This window comes from Piliocolobus tephrosceles, chromosome 5 (assembly GCF_002776525.5).
Source record: "Piliocolobus tephrosceles isolate RC106 chromosome 5, ASM277652v3, whole genome shotgun sequence".
NCBI classification, from domain to species: Eukaryota; Metazoa; Chordata; class Mammalia; order Primates; family Cercopithecidae; genus Piliocolobus; species Piliocolobus tephrosceles.
The window spans coordinates 53424341-53440693 of NC_045438.1; the positions used below are offsets into that span (position 1 = coordinate 53424341).

The window sequence follows — 16353 nt, forward strand, 5'->3', positions numbered from 1 at the left end:
CAGGACACGGAGGAATAGCACAGGGCCTGGGAAGGTAGTACAGGACATAGAGGGATAGTACTGGGCCTGGGAAGGTAGTACAGGACATGGAGGGATAGTACTGGGCCTGGGAAGGTAGTACAGGACACGGAGAGATAGTACAGGGCCTGGGAAGGTAGTATAGGGCACGGAGGAATAGTGCAGGGCCTGGGCCAGACAGTACAGGGCCTGGGAAGGTAGTACAGGACATGGGGGGACAGTACAGGCCTGGGAAGATAGTACAGGACATGGAGGGATAGTACTGGGCCTGGGAAGGTAGTATAGGACACGGGAAGGATCGTACAGGACCTGGGAAGGTAGTACAGAGCATGGAGGAAGAGTACAGGGCCTGGGAAGGTAGTACATGACATGGGAAGGACTGTATAGGGCATGGGAAGGTAGTACAGGACACAGGAAGGATTGTATAGAGCCTGGGCAGGTAGTACAGGACACAGAGAGACAGTACAGGACCTGGAAAGGTAGTACAGGACACAGAGGGATACGGGAGGAAGACCCTCCAGTGTCATCCTTAAAAGATAGGCAGCAGTTGACATCTGAGACTGGTATGGCTTTTATTTATTTATTTATTTTTGAGACAGGGCTTCACTCTGTCACCCAACCTGGTGTGGACTCGTGTGATCACAGCTCACTGTAAACTCAAACTCCTGGGCTCATGCAATCCTCCCACCTCAGTCTCCCAAATTTGTGAATTTCAGGCGTGAGCCACCATGGCTAGCCAAGTTTGACTTCTGGAGCGAGATGAACCTGGATTATGACCCTCACTCGAGCACATTATTTGTGACATTGGGTAAGTTGTTTCACTTCTCTGTGCCTCAATCTTCTCATCTTTAAAATGAAGATAATATCTACCTTGCATAATTATGAGAATGAAAGAGAATACATGCATAAGGCCTATAACCCTATCTGGGAAATAGTGGTCGCTCAGTAAATGAAGGTTAATAATGATGAAAATGAGCCGGGCACGGTGGCTCATGCCTGTAATCCCAGCACTTTGGGAGGCCGAGGCAGGTGGATCACCTGAGGTCAGGAGTCTGAGACCAGCCTGGCCAACATGGAGAAACCTCATCTCTACTAAAAATACAAAAATTAGCTGGGCGTGGTGATGCACACCTGTAGTCCCAGTTGCTCGGGAGGCTGAGGCAGGAGAATCACTCGAACCCAGGAAGCAGATGTGGTGAGCTAAGATTGCACCACTGTACTCTTCTTGGTGACAGGGCAAGACTCTATCTCAAAAAAAAAAAAAAAAAAGAAAAGAAAAAAGACAAAAACAGGAACAACCTAGGGTGGCTGAATTTCCATGGATCTTCATTTTTCAGGACCTTTGAAGTCCTAACTAAAACCATGTCATCTAAAAGGAATAGTAGATATTAATTAATATTTTGATACAGGGCCTTTTGCTCAAGTGAAAAAAAAGAATAACAAGTGTGTTGGCAGGATGATACTCTATGGTACCCCAAAGCCAATTATTCTTAGAATAAATGTAAGCACAACAGTGTCTTTAGATAAGTCTCTAGAAATAAGACTTAAAATTTCAGTAAACTGGCCAGGCACAGTGGCTCACACCTGTAATCCCAGCACTTTGGGAGGCTGAGGCAAAAGGATCACTTGAGCCCAGGAGTTTGAGCCCAGCCTGAGCAACATAACCAGACCCTGTCTCTACAGAAAAAAAAAAAAAAAAGTAAAAATTAGGCAGTCATGGTGGTACATGCCAGTAGTCCCAGCTACTTTGGAAGCTAAGGCAAGAAAATCATTTGAGGCCAGGAGTTCAAGGCTGCAGTAAGCTATAATCATACCACTGCACTCCAGCCTGGGTGACAGAGTCAGACCCTGTCTCAAGAAAAGTAAAACTCTTTAAATCTGTGATGCAGGGATTCCACTCCTAGGATATAATGCAGAGAATCTTTCCCATATGAGAGACATGTAGGAAGTTAATTTAAACAATGCTAAAAGCAGCAATCTTAGGGCCGTGCACAGTGGTTCACACATGTAATCACAGCACTTTGGGACACCAAGGTGGGTAGATCACTTAGGTCAGGCATTCAAGACCAGCCTGGCTAACATAGTGAAACCCCATCTCTACTAAAAATACAATTAGCCAAGCATAGTGGTGGGTGCCTGTAATCCCAGCTACTCGAGAGGCTAAGGCAAGAGAATCACTTGTACCCAGGAGGCGGAGGTTGCAGTGAGCTGAGATCGCATCACTGCACTCCAGCCTGGGCAACGGAGCAAGACTCTGTCTCATAAAAAAAAAAATAGTAATAATAGTAATAATGGCAATGGCAATATCCGGCAATAAGAAAATGGGTGAATAAATTACGTTCACAAAATAAAATACTATTAAACAGTTAAAATAAAGAACTACATCTATATATCAACATGAATATACCTGAAAAAATAATGGCAAGTGAAAAAAATGCCAAAACATAATTGATACCTTTAGTTGAGTGTCTATAATATTAGTATCTGAATTTTTCTACTTTTTAAAAATTATTTTTGAAAAGCTTTGAAGTTCCTATGAGGTTAAATTTCTTTATTGCTTTTTTCTTTTGTGGTAATAGCCTATAGCATAGCACTTTTAATTCATTTGTATTTACATAAAAATCTGTAATAAAACCAGAGGAATATTTAATGTTTATATTCTGACATTTAATCATTGACAAATGTACACCACCAGTAGCAAACATTTTAAAACATAGCCTTTTGTTCTCCATGAAAATTATTCTTCTTTCCTTTTATACTTACTTCAACAAATTTCCAGTTGTTTTTCCTTAGTAATCTTGGAAGGCACCCTCCATCAACCCTCTACAAGTAATATAGTACTTCATCCTCATATGGCAAATGTGTGACTATATGAAGTAGGTCATGTCCTTCCCACAAGGGTTTCCTTACACGAACCAAGCCACATTTATAGTCTTAGAAAAGCAGCCAGCAAGTTATGGGCTGAATATCAGGCTTTTTCCTAGCAAGGTTTATATACATATACATACATATGTACTTTGGAATGTAGATATCATTAATTCACGGTTAATTGTTTGCTTGATACCCAAAGGCTTGAAAAAGGCTGAACTGTTATCAACTGCATGTAAAGGTGAAGTTTCTTAAACATTTGTATAAAAGTTAAAGAATGTATAAGTAGTCTTTAAAGTGAATCTTATATAGAAAGCCAGCACTGCACTGCAAATTTATTTTTAAAGTATTTTTTATATTTGAAAGAGCAACTTACAGTTGTTTGTATTTCATTTAGGTCCTTTCCAAAGCTAAAGGCCAAGGAAAGAAAAAAATATATATGGCAATAAAGTTGCAGAAGATCCCTTCTGCTCCTTTTGTGATGATACACACGGAGAGGAGGCAATGCTGGATGGGTTCTTCGTCAAAATATTTGTTTGGCAAAAATATTCAGAAAACTAGGCAAGATAAGTAAACATTTCAGAGGAGCTGGAAACAGGTAGGAACGCAATGTGAAGGCAAGTCTCGCCTCAATCAACATGAAAGAAACAGTCTCATTTTGGGTTTACTACAGACACATATTCATGGTCTTATCAGCATCTTCAAGCATGATACACAACAGAGAGTTTTTAAACTCCTTTATATTTTTAAGGCAATTTTTACAGTTTTATGGTTAAAGTCAATCCCTGCCTATAGATGCCATAATACTATTCATTCCTATTCTTTTACATCGATATTTATTAGCCATGTCAAAACTTTCACAGATTTTTGTTTTTTCATTTTCTTGAATGCCTTCCTATTTCCTACGTATTTTGTCACAATATATCTGCTGCCATTGCATTTTCGTTTATTCTCCTATCATTTGCCCTCAGAATTCATATATATATATATATGTGTGTGTGTGGGTATGTAACAGACTGTATGTAGTCAACATTGATGTCATATGTCAGCACTGATTAAACTGCAAAAATTTTTTTAATTCCTATGTCGTCCATCTCTAAAAATTTTTTTTATTATCGATGGTCTATTCTAGTTCTTATCTACACACATACTCTACTTTCAACTTGATATCACATTTTTACTTAGCATCATACATACATTTTCTGATGCAGTTACATCATTTTGGGTTAAGATTATATATGTATAAAATTTTCTTCAACTGTTTTATACTAGTGAGTATTTATGCCTTTTTAATTATTTGGTATCACAAATAATATTTCCAAAACCATCTTCATAATACATATCTCCTCCTTTATGTTATTTCCCCTAAAAATAAATATGCAGAAATGGGAAATGGAGTCAAAGTCATTTGCCAAAGGATACTGCCGAATTCCAACTTTTAGTAATACATAAACACAGAGGTTGCATGAAAACTTTTTTTTTATGTTTTAGATTTCAAAGAAAGTTTTCCTGTATATCTTCTCAGTTGACACTATAATTTTCACAAAACTTCTGTGATGACATTAGTGGATTATTATTCTAAATTCTACAGAGGAGGCTCACAGTTGAGTGACTTTTCCAAAGGGACCTTTGTGGAACTAGAATAAAACTCAGACCTGACTCAAAATACAGTGGTGCTTCCACACTGCTGCAATTCCTCTATGACCTTTTAAATAAAAGTCTTCAACTTGAAAATTCTCCAACTTCCTTAATTTTTCTTTTAACATTGGACTTTTCTGTGTAGAAGACTTTCAAACTCTTCACTCCAGACCAAGATTTCAAAATATTTAATATTTAATGGGCCCATGCACTTACTTTTTAGAATACTGTTAGGGCAAGATAAGCTCTTACGGAGAGAATGCTCTCCAGTTAGATGTAATCATTCAATTAGAAAATCATGTATCTCATTTTATAATGCATTTCTCATTTGATTAAAAAAATGAACTCATGAGCATCTTTGGACAGATAGGCTGCGCACACTGGAAGGAGGGCAAACAAGTTAGCTTACTACAGGCGCTATGTTCAGGCGATGCAACAAAACGTTCAAAATGCAGGTACATTTACTACCCTAAAGTAAAAACGAGATGACTAAATTTTGCTGAAGATGTTTAAAATAAAATTTTGAGTGAGATGTTTACTTGTCTTCAAATGCTAGGAAAACACAATGAAGAGAAAATTGAAGCATGTTGAAACATACCCAGCGTCACCAGAGGTCTCTGTGGCCGAATGTTGAATTAGAATCTCCTCTCCACGACTGGCTACCGAGCGAAGGAGACTCTTCTGCTCAGCTAATTCCTGTTCTAACTCCTGCTCAAGGGAAAGGACAAACGCAAACACATGTGTTACTTTATGATTATTGCCTACAATCATAGTTCAAGGTATAAAATTCTCAGAGAACTTTGGTAGTGAGCTTTTAAGTTTGCACATTGCATAAAGCATGTGGTTTATGTAAATATTCAAATGTGTCTCCAAAGTACTCTGTAGTATTCTTTTGCTTTGATACAGGATACCTCTGAAAAATCTGGGGGGAAAAAAACCCATGGGAAAAGAAAATTTTGCCAGGCAATGGTGCCCTCAAGTGGTACAAAATGCTCTCTCATTTTTTAAAATCAATATTGTCATGCTAACAGGATAGATCCTTGGGAAAAGTGACTTAAGTTCTCCACTTACTTGATAAATTACGTTATCAATAGATTTGGCTTTAATTCTTCATTATTTATAATAAATGCTCTTGTTATTTGAGAAAATAAAATATTTGATTATGCTTTTTACACATAGTTAAGGTACCAATGAGAAATCATTCTTATTCATCAAAGTTCATTTGTTTCACTAGGCAACAATTAGCAATCCTATTTTGTGATATCATCTACTTGAAAGTAAAAATACAAACTGCATTCATTAAAAAAATAACAAACAAACATGCAACTTTCGCAACTTTCACCAAACCTCAAAGGCTTTCCTGAGATTTATATTAAAATTAAATAGATTCAGAGGGCAAATCTGAAAACAGAGTAGTTATCTCTGGTAAAGCAGATGATAGCCATGTTACACTATTTGTAAACCTAAACACAAGCTTTTCTTAAAGACTGGATTTTCAAATGACCAATCATCCCAGTGGTCATGAGTCAATACATTGAAACAGCCACATCTTGCTTCATTCAAAGAGAAGATAAAGAGACACTCTGTCTTTAGCACAGAAGCAACTTGTCCTTCTGAAACATGCCTCTCAGGTTCTTCCCTGGGCAGATCTTCAGGCTAGAGAGAGGTAGGAAACACTTTACTTTTTGTTGCTGGAGACTGCTCTGTCGCTGGTGGGTCCATGCGGTGCGAGCTTGGGCCAGCCATTCCTGGACGCCGGGGCTCTGCGTGGCTGTTAGGTCAACATCGCTCTCCTCCTTCTCCTGTGCTGTTCCCTGCTTTTAACGAGGCAGAAATCAAGTCATGCTACACACCGGAAAACCTTAACCAAAAGGGAGAGAAGGCTACTTTGGTGTGTTCTATGTAATGATACCAAAGTGGCTCCACTGAGATGTGAAACCACATTTTAAAAAAAAAAAAACAGTAACACAAAACCCATCTAAGTTATGGCATTTGCAGGCGCAAGAACAACAAACAGATGATCACACATAGAACTGTTTGAGGAGAAAACCCATGTATTTAGAGGTTAGTCTTTTAGCTGACCAATGTGGTCATCAGATATTCCAGAATTTTTTTCCACAAAAACGTAAGTCGAGATTGTTTTTTAAGTCACACAAAGGTAAATTGTTTCTCAAATGATCATTACCCATAATAACTGTGTCTTTCCCGTGAAAGCATTACCCTGCCCTATGTCACTTTCTCTAATCCAGGTCCAGACAATGAAAGATTTTTAGAATAATCTTCCTAAAAATTTTTCTAAAAGATTATTAATCAAAGACATTTTAATATCTTTGAGGTTCTAAAAGATTATTAATCAAAGACATTTTAATATCTTTGAGAAGCAAAATGTTCAGTTCCGTAAGGCATCATACTCTCTGGAATTCAATAAGAACTTATTGAATTCTCAGTTCATATGGGAGAAAACGTACTGCAGCATAGAGGCAAGGAGTCTAAACAAGGGTTTCCCAGGCCGGCTGGACATCCTCTGTTCCACCTTTCACAGACCAGGGTCTTGACCTCTGTGTCACAGAGCCGCAGCTTCACCGCAGGTAACTCAAATCCCAAGACAATGAACTAGGCAGGAAGCCTCATCCCTGATACTGGTCTGTGTAACCTTCAGTGTCTACCCTACTAGGGCGATAGATTTAAATTCTTCCTAGAATTCTCTATCTTTGAGAGTCTGCTATTATATGATAATATTTATAGACTGACCTACATAATCAATAGACTGTACTCAAACATGAAAACTCTTGAAGAGTCTTTCTTTCAGAACCATCAATTAGCACATTAAAAAAAGTCATTTACTGTAGGCACATGTGGTTACCATTTTACAAATTCAAAAGCTGAATTGAGCCTTGAGAGGTCAGTGGTATGATAATTAAAGGTGAGATCTCTGAAAAAGCACCCTTCACCCCGTCTATCACCATCACCAGAAACTGGCCCATTGCTAAGTTGGCTTACCAAAGTAATGACTCAGCACCTAGGCAAGAGTTGATCCTTCCTGCCTGATTATTCTAATGGAATTTGAAAGGCCCTAAAATGTTGCACATCAAATGGGATTAGTTCTGAATGAGAGCTTTTCTACTCACATAGATTCATCTGTCACCGGATAAATTATAATTTCAATATAACTCATTCACTACTTATTAAGCACTCACTAGACACTGTTCTAGGAGCTGGGAGTGTTCTGAAAAGAAGCCAGATGAGGGCCCTGGTGAAGAGTTAGACTATAAACAAATAAGATAACCGAGCTGGTGATAAGGCCTACAGAGAATGTTAAGACAGATAATGGGATAGAAAGTTTTAGGGAGGTCTAAGGAAGCGTCTTTAGAAGAGACAATTGCACTCTGCATGATGAGAGACCACCAACCTGGCAAAGATCTAGAGTGAGGGCATTCAGACCCAGGGAACAGTTGGCACAAGACCCTAAGGTGAAAGAAATTTGCCATTTCACAGAGAACAGAGCAGTGAAGAGGACTGTGGGGCTGGCGTAGCACGGGGAAGAGGAAGGATATTTTACAGGTTGTTTCTCCAGAGGAGCCTCCTACCACCTATTTCTGGAGCTGCTGCTCCCCTGCCCACTGGTTCCTCTTTGCAATGTCTGAGCACAACATGGGACCCAGCCATTCCAGCTCATCCAACGTAACTGTCCACAGAGACCCTTCTCTCTCTCTCTTATTTTCGGAGTTTTACACTCACAATTTTAGGGAAATAGATGGGATCTGTTTACCCTTCTGTTTCTTCTTTTTTTCATTAGAATCTCATGATTAAATTGTCTGAGATGATAGACCTTATCTTTATCTTTGCAAGGTGGTGTCGGTGCTTGAAGCTAAATGAACAGTAAAACCTGTAGGTAATAGTATACATAATCTTCTCCCAGATCCTGAGCCCACCCGAGCTCAGGCTTCCTTTCCTTTCAGATGATCCAGCCAGAGATTGCAGTTTAGGTAGAACAACGGGGGTGCAATGATCTAACATATGCTAGTTGCATTTTGAAAGACCTTCAGAATTGGTGACTAGTGACACTAAATTCTCCACCTTCTGCAGAATTTCTCAAAGATAAGCAGTGATTTTCCTAAAGATGGGAAGTTTGGGTGGATGGGCATTCTCCCAGAACTGGAGCCCATGATTTTCTGCATGAAAACAGATTCTCTCTCATCTAAGAATCCACCATCTTCTAAGAATAAGCTCTAAAAGAACCTGGTTCTTCCAAGCAAAGTTGAAACAGCAGTTCAAAAGGAACCTGTAGAGAATGACCTCAAGAAATCAGTGGATGAGACTGAAAGTTGTCCCCATCAGAGCTGCTCCAGCTGCCAACGTAGTGGCCCTGGCCATGACCTGCTGACTTGCTTTTGTGGGATCCAGGCCACTTCCTCTCTGCTTTTCTCTTCAGCAAAAATTTGTTTTTCAGAGCCCGGCCTGAAGACTCCCTTGGAAACTTCTCCCAGCCCTGAGCCCAACACACTCTTCTATGCCAGTTACTATGGTCTGATTGAGAGAGGTTGGCTCAAGTTCCTTACACCAAATTTGGTTTGGAACAGTGACAATTGAAATGTTAGGTCTTAACAACTTCCTCACTTTTATATGCACAGATATATATTCAGATTCTACGTGGTTAGATTCAGTTTTTCAGTGAGTGAATTTTTCTCTGAATGATTTAGTCATTTTGAAACATAAGACTTGGACCACAGGAAGCAAACCATGATTAAGAATCCAGTTCAAATTTCATTCTCTTTCCCCTGGGGATAAGAAGGCGCAACCAGAAGGAAAGTAATTAGGGTAATTACTTTCTCTGAGGTGTGATAACAGTTTTCTGCCATACCTAGGGAATGGGGAGGTTAAGCGACTTCTATCATTAGTCCCCACTGGGTGGGGCTATATAAACTGTTTATTTTGGAAATACTAGAACAGTAACCACTTTTGCCAGGAACATTCCTTGGAAGATGAATGAGGACTGGGCAATGCTAAACATTAAATAAAACATTTCTTTATAAAGCTTTTTATTATTTTATGGGGCAATCTCTCTGTTCCTTTAATGAATGATGATGTGTGAAAAAGACCTAGCTTCATGAAGATACCACGTAATTCAGGAGATCCTATTACATACCCTTAAGATCTGTGGCTCTTCATATAGAGAAGCAGTCTATTTGATAGGAAACAAAAAAAGCGTAGTCATTCACTGATACCCATGTAAGCCAAATTAGTGAAAAAGAATGGAGGTAAGAGGTATTACCATTTCCCAGCTTCAGTAGCACTAAGTAATGGTGTGCTTACAGACTTAGGAAGGTATTCCAACCCTCCTGAATCATCCAAGCCCCAATTAAAGGGCATTAACATTGCTGACGGCTGCATTTAATGGAAGATTGGTTTTCTGCAATTAACTTAATTAATTTCAGATTAACTCCAAATTATTTTTAGTTTTCTACATAAAGGGACACGATCCTTTTCATAGCAATAATAATGCAAACAGGGCTCCTTTTCTTCCTACAGATGGAAGAGCAATCTTCCAGGAAGCTCTAATTATTTTGAAAGATCTATTAATATTTTATATGCTGGGAACTTCATTAGATGAAAGACGATGGAATTTATAGATAGTTCAAAAATAAACAGTAACCAATTTCCATGTAGTAAAACACTACCACATTTTTCTGTATTTACACTTCACCCAATGTGGACAGAGTCAGGACTTTACTCAATTTAAACAATTCCCGCGGACCTGGGTGGGCAGCATCTGCCGGTCATGGACGCCACAGCGGTGTGCGCATGCTCAGCCCAGCCCGCTAAGTCTCAAGCCCGGCCTTCAGCATAGCAGAAGCTTCTCCGTCTCAAATAATGTGATTTGGAAACAGTTGGTTGTTGTTATTAATTATTTTAACTGCTACAATTTGAGCATTTATTGTATTACTTGCATTTAAATCCTCACTACTTTTTTTCCTTTTTATTTTTTCCACATGTTCTAAAGAATTTTTTATAGTTAAATATTATTATCCATATTTTACAGATGAGAAAACTGATCCGTAAGAAAGTTGTGGGAAATTTAAGGATCTTGCCCCAGGTCACCTCGTTAATAATGAATGAGAAAAAGATAAACAGATTTCAATCCTGGCTTGTGGATATGCTTTCTTTGGCACACATATTATTTAAAAATTTTAGATTTAAATGTCAACGTTTAAAAATTGGGAGGCTTAAGAAATAAATCTAAATTCCCTATCTCTTGAAAAATTAGAAGATCCAGCAATGCCACTTGTAAATTCTTGTGTGATAATAGCTAGAGCTGAGTAACAGCTGCTCCTTAGACAGGAGACGAGCTTGCCAAGGGCCAGGCTGGGCCTGCTTCCCTCATTGATTTTGCCCTTCCCAGGCCACGAGACCTTGGAATTTGTGGTTCCTGCCTTGTTTAATCCCTCCTGTGCTTGGGAGTATCAGGCCGCCCGTTCCCTTACTACCTGCCTCTAGGGGTAGGTAGGTGGGGTAAGGGAGTAATAAGAGCTTTATAAATGATTGCTATCCCTATCCCTATCCCATTGCTAGGCAACTTTCAAGGCTTTCCCTTTATTTTAGCTTCTTTAGAAATGAAGTTCATTCACAGATCACCACTAAAAACAGAAGAAAGCATTACGTATTAGACCTATAACAGTTGTTTACTAGGTGAATTGCTGTCTACTTTTACAGCTAGAAAATCATTCTACTTTTGTTCAGTTTTAGTATCTGTAACCTTTTCTTTTGACTTTAATTACAAAGTCACATTGCATGTGCATTTTCAAGGGTGTAAATCCAAGTGAAATGTTGTATTTTTTATTTGCATCTATTTATCCAACACAGAGTTCAAACATCTTTTCATATGTTCATTATCCATTTGTATTTCTTTTCCTGTGAATTATCTCTTCATATCTTTTGTCCATATTCTACTGTTTGATCTTTCCTTATTGTTTTACAAAAGATTTGTGAATTATATAGTTTCTTCTCTGTTTGTCTATGTCTTTTGTTTTATTTTGTTTTACTCATCCCTCCTTGTCTACGTCTTTCAACTTGGTTACTTTTTTGGGGGCGGGGGAGAGGGATCATACAGAACTTTTTCATTTTTGTGTAGTAGGTTTTATTTATTTATTTATGTATTTATTTATTTATTTATTTATTTTTGAGATGGAGTTTCACTCCTGTTGCCCGGGCTGGAATGCAACGGCATGATCTCTGCTCATTGCAACCTCCGCCTCCTGGGTTCAAGTGATTCTTTGCCTCAGCCTCCCGAGTAACTGGGATTACAGGTTCCCACCACCACGCCTGGCTAATTTTGTATTTTTAGTAGAGACGGAGTTTCACTATGTTGGCCAGGCTGGTCTCGAACTCCTGACCTCAGGTGATCCACCTGCCTCAGCCTCCCAAAGTGCTGGGATTACAGGTGGGAGCCATGGCCCATTTGTTTATTTGTTTAGTTGGTGTCTCACTCTGTCACGCAGGCTGCAGTGCAGTGGCACAATCATAGCTCGCTGAAGCCTCAACCGCCTGGGCTTAAAGGATTCTCCCACCTCAGCTTCCTTAGTAGCTGGACCACAGGTGTGTGCCACCATGCCTGGCTAATTTTTTTATTATTTGTAAAGATGAGGTTTTGCTGTGATACCCAGGCTGGTCTTGAATTTCTGGGATCAAGCAATTCTCCCTTCTTAGCCTCCCAAACTGCTGAAATTACAGGCATAAGCCACCATGCCCTGCCCATGTACTAGTTTAAAAGAAGCTATAAAATTCTGGATTTGGGGTATACTGGCAAAAGTTCTCCCTATCCTAATATTTAAAAAAAAAAAAAAAAAATCATACATTGAGTACCTTGCAGACTTAATTTTTATATTTAAATCTTTGATCCATCTGTGATACATTTTTCCGTAAAATATGGGGTAGAAAATACAGTTGACCATGTTTCAAGTGATTATTTACAGAGTGAGTCATATTTTGTCTACTGATTTATAATGCCACCTAAAATATTTATCAAATTCCTTTATATACCAAATCTCTTTCTGGAATAGTTATCATTTAATTTTCTGTTCACATATTTATTGTGCCAACACCAAACTATTTTAATTATTATAATATTCTATTTTAATATATGATTAGGTTGGCCAGGCATGGTAGCTCATGCCTATAATCTCAGCACTTTGGGAGACTGAAGTGGGTGAATTACTTGTGCTCAGGAGTTCAAGACCAGCTTGGGCAACATTAGGAGACCTCTGTTTCTACAAAAAATACAAAAATTAGCTGGGCATGGTGATGCACGCCTGTAGTCCCAGCTATTCGGGAAGCTGAGGTGGAAACATTACTTAAGACTGGGAGGCAGAGGTTGCACTGAGCTGAGATTGTGTCCCTGCATTCCAGCCTGGGTGACAGAGTGAGACCCTGTCTCAAAAAAAACCAAAACCTACACACATATATAAGACTAATAACCCCTCAAAACTCTTTTCAAAATTTTATATGGAATATTACATTATTCCTCTAACTTGCTTTTTGTCTATATAAAAACTATAAATTCTCGACTTTTTTTTTCTTTTTTTTTACGAGACAGAATTTCACTCTGTTGTCCAAGCTAGAGCACAGTGGCACAATCTCAGCTCACTGCAACCTCTGCCTCCCAGGTTCAAGCAATTCTCACACCTCAGCCTCCCAAGCAGCTGGGATTACAGACATGCTCCAACACACCCAGGTAATTTTTGTATTTTTAGTAGAGATGGGGTTTCATCATGTTGGCCAGGCTAGTCTCAAACTCCCAACCTCAGGTGATCCACCGGCCTTGGCCTCCCAAAGTGCTGGGGATACAGGCATGAGCCACTGTGCTCGGCCGATTTCATTTTTTAATTTTTATTTTTTGTTGGATTATTTTATGGTTTTCAATGACCTAACTTCATATTTTGTAATAAGCCAGTCATCTTCCTAAATTTCTCCATTGCTTCTAGTTTTTAGTTGATTAAGTTTGGTTTTTCACATCATATCATCATATGATCAGCAAAAAGCTGAAGAAAAATACATAGGTTAGTCCTAACAATCATCCTCACACTGAGAAAACAGTAGCAATCACAGTGACCTTCCATGAAGTTTCCATGACAATATTTATGTCCTACTTCCTACCAGTATTTGTATTCCAACATAGATGCTTTCCCTCGCTCCTCATTTTACTTGGAGAACAGATTGGCCTGGTCTTAACCATTATTGCAGGAGAAAGGTGTAAACGGTAAAGGAAGGCACAGTTTGGATTAGGCCACAAGAAGAAGCAGATGATACCATCAGATGCTTGTAAGTTTGAGGCAGCTAATGGGCTTCTCAACTATTTGGTCCCTGGCTTACTTAGCAAGAAGGGTAGGGAAGACCAAACTATGCACTTTTTTTTTTTTTTTTTTTTTTTTTTTGAGACAGAGTCTCCCTCTGTCTCCCAGACTGGAGTGCAGTGGCACAATCTCAGCTCACTGCAACCTCCGCCTTCCGGGTTCAGGTTCAGGAGATTCTTCCGCCTCAGCTTCCCGAGTAGCTGGGACTACAGGTGCCCGCCATCATGCCTGGCTAAGTTTTTGTATTTTTAGTAGAGACGGGGTTTCACTGTGTTAGCCAGGATGGTCTCCATCTCCTGATCTCATGATCCGCCCATCTCGGCCTCCCAAAGTGCTGGGATTACAGGTGTGAGCCACCACACCCTGCCAGTGCACTTTTTATCCTATCCGTTCCCTCCCCAACAAGATTTTTCTTGCAATCACACTCCTTTTTCTTTTTTCTTTCTTTCTTTCTTTTTTTTTTTTTTTTAAATTATGAGATAGGATCTTGTTCTGTCGTCCAGACTGGAGTGCAGTGGCATAATCTCGGCTCACTGCAACCTTCACTTCCTGGGTTCAAGCAATGATCCTGTCTCAGCCTCCTGAGTAGCTGAGATTACAGGTATCCACCACCAGGCCCAGCTAATTTTTTTTTTTTTTTTTTTTTTTTTTGGCTAACCATGTTAGCCAGTCTGGTCTCGAACCCCTGACCTCAAGTGATCCGCCCATCTCGGACTCCCAAAGTGCTGGGATTATAGGCATGAGCCACGGCGCCCTGCCCACATTCTTTTTTCATCAATTTTTCCTCTATTGAGTTTTTTCCATTAACGTGTAAACTTACTATTTTTCTGCTCTTAAAATGAAATACTCACATTGTGATGAACATATAAGAAAAAAAAAAAGAGATGAAATTTTCTTTGACCCACTTCTCCTTAGAGCTTATCTCATTCCTCTGTATACCACTTTACAGCAACACTCCTGGAGCAGCCTTTACTTTCCCTCTCCAGTTCCTCTCCTTTCATTGTCACTTTCATGTCAGAGTGCTTTCTGCCTCCACCACTCCGCTGAACTGCTGTTGTTAGTAGTCCTAACAAAATCTATTTGCAAAGTCCAAGAGTGTAAACTTAAAACTGCACACAAAAATGTCACCGTAAAGCAGGTACATACATGAGTATGCGTCACCGCCAACCTGTTCCTTTACCTGGCACACCTTAGAAGGAGCACGTGAACAGTGCGCCAGCTTTCAGCTGTGGGCCAGCGGCTGGAACCCTCACCTGCATGTTGAGCTGCTTATCGTGCAGGGCTCTCTGCAGCTCCAGCAGGCTCCCCTTGAGCCTTCTCAGCTTTCCAGCCAGCTGCTCGGCCTCGTCCTTGGTGTGAGCTTTGCCCTCCAGCAGCAGGTTCTCATTGTGGACTGACAGCTCTGATAAAGCCACTACCTTCTGCTCTATTTCCACCAGCATGTTCTGCAGCAACAGAAATAAGGATGAACTCACACATCTCCCCAGCCTCTGCAAAGACTGTTTCCCACAGTGCAACACAGACCTCTGGAGTCTTTTACCAAACAGATAGGCTTTCATGATTTTTTGTAGTTTTCCCACGGCCTTGACGAGTGAGTAGTCTATAGACTGTTTTTTTTTCCTTCTTTTTTTTTTTTGAGGGAGGGTCTTGCTCTGTCACCCAGGCTGGAGTGCATAGGCATAAATATGGCTTACTGCAGCCTCCACCTACTGGGCTCAAGGGATCCCCTTGCCTCAGCATCCCATGTAGCAGGGACCACAGACATGTGCCACCACACCTGGCTAAATTGTTTATTTTTTCAACAGAAACCAGGTTTCACTTTGTTGCCCAGGCTGGTCTCTAACAATGTGCTCCCACCTCAGCCTCCCAAAGTGTTGGGATTACAGGTGTCAGTCACAGTGTCTGGTGACTTTTATTTTTAAATTGTCTGTTATGGTATTAGAGGGGTCTATAAAAAATTACCTGAGCCTCTCAATGTTTCTTTTCTTTTCTTTTTTTTTTTTTGAGACAGGTTCTCACTCTGTCACCCAGGCTAGAATGCAGTGGTGGGATCATGGCTCACTGCAGCCTTGACTTCCCAGGTTCAGGTGATCCTCCCACCTCAGCCTCCCAAGTAGCTAGGACTACAGGTACGTGCTATCACACCTGGCTAATTTTTTGTATTTTTCGTGGAGACAGGGTTTTGTCATGTTTCCCAGGCTGTTGCTGAACTCCTGAACTCAAGCAATCTGCCTGCCTCGACCTCCCAATGTGCTGAGATTACAGGCATGAGTCATGGTGCCCTGCCAATTTTTCTCTATTTTAAGATTAGCTATTATAAAATGACAAAAACACATTTTAAAAAAAAAAACATGAAAAACTTTTTTTTTTTTTTTTTGAGATGGGTTTTGCCTTTGTCACCCAGGTTGGAATGCAGTGGCGCAATGTCGGCTCACTGCAACCCCCGTTTCCTAGGTTCAAGCAATTCTCCTGCCTCAGCCTC

General features: G+C 39.9%; 1 protein-coding gene across 1 annotated transcript in view; it reads right to left on the bottom strand.

Annotated features, from left to right (window-relative positions):
• SYNE1 (spectrin repeat containing nuclear envelope protein 1) overlaps window positions 1-16353 on the bottom strand; it is a 524167-nt gene that overhangs the window by 142667 nt on the left and 365147 nt on the right. Inside the window, exons 96-98 of the mRNA XM_026454397.1 lie at window positions 15125-15316; window positions 6207-6338; window positions 5123-5232 (exon numbers count right to left, since the gene is read on the bottom strand). Coding sequence (XP_026310182.1) covers window positions 5123-5232; window positions 6207-6338; window positions 15125-15316 — 434 coding nt within the window. The remainder of the gene's footprint in view (window positions 1-5122; window positions 5233-6206; window positions 6339-15124; window positions 15317-16353) is intronic.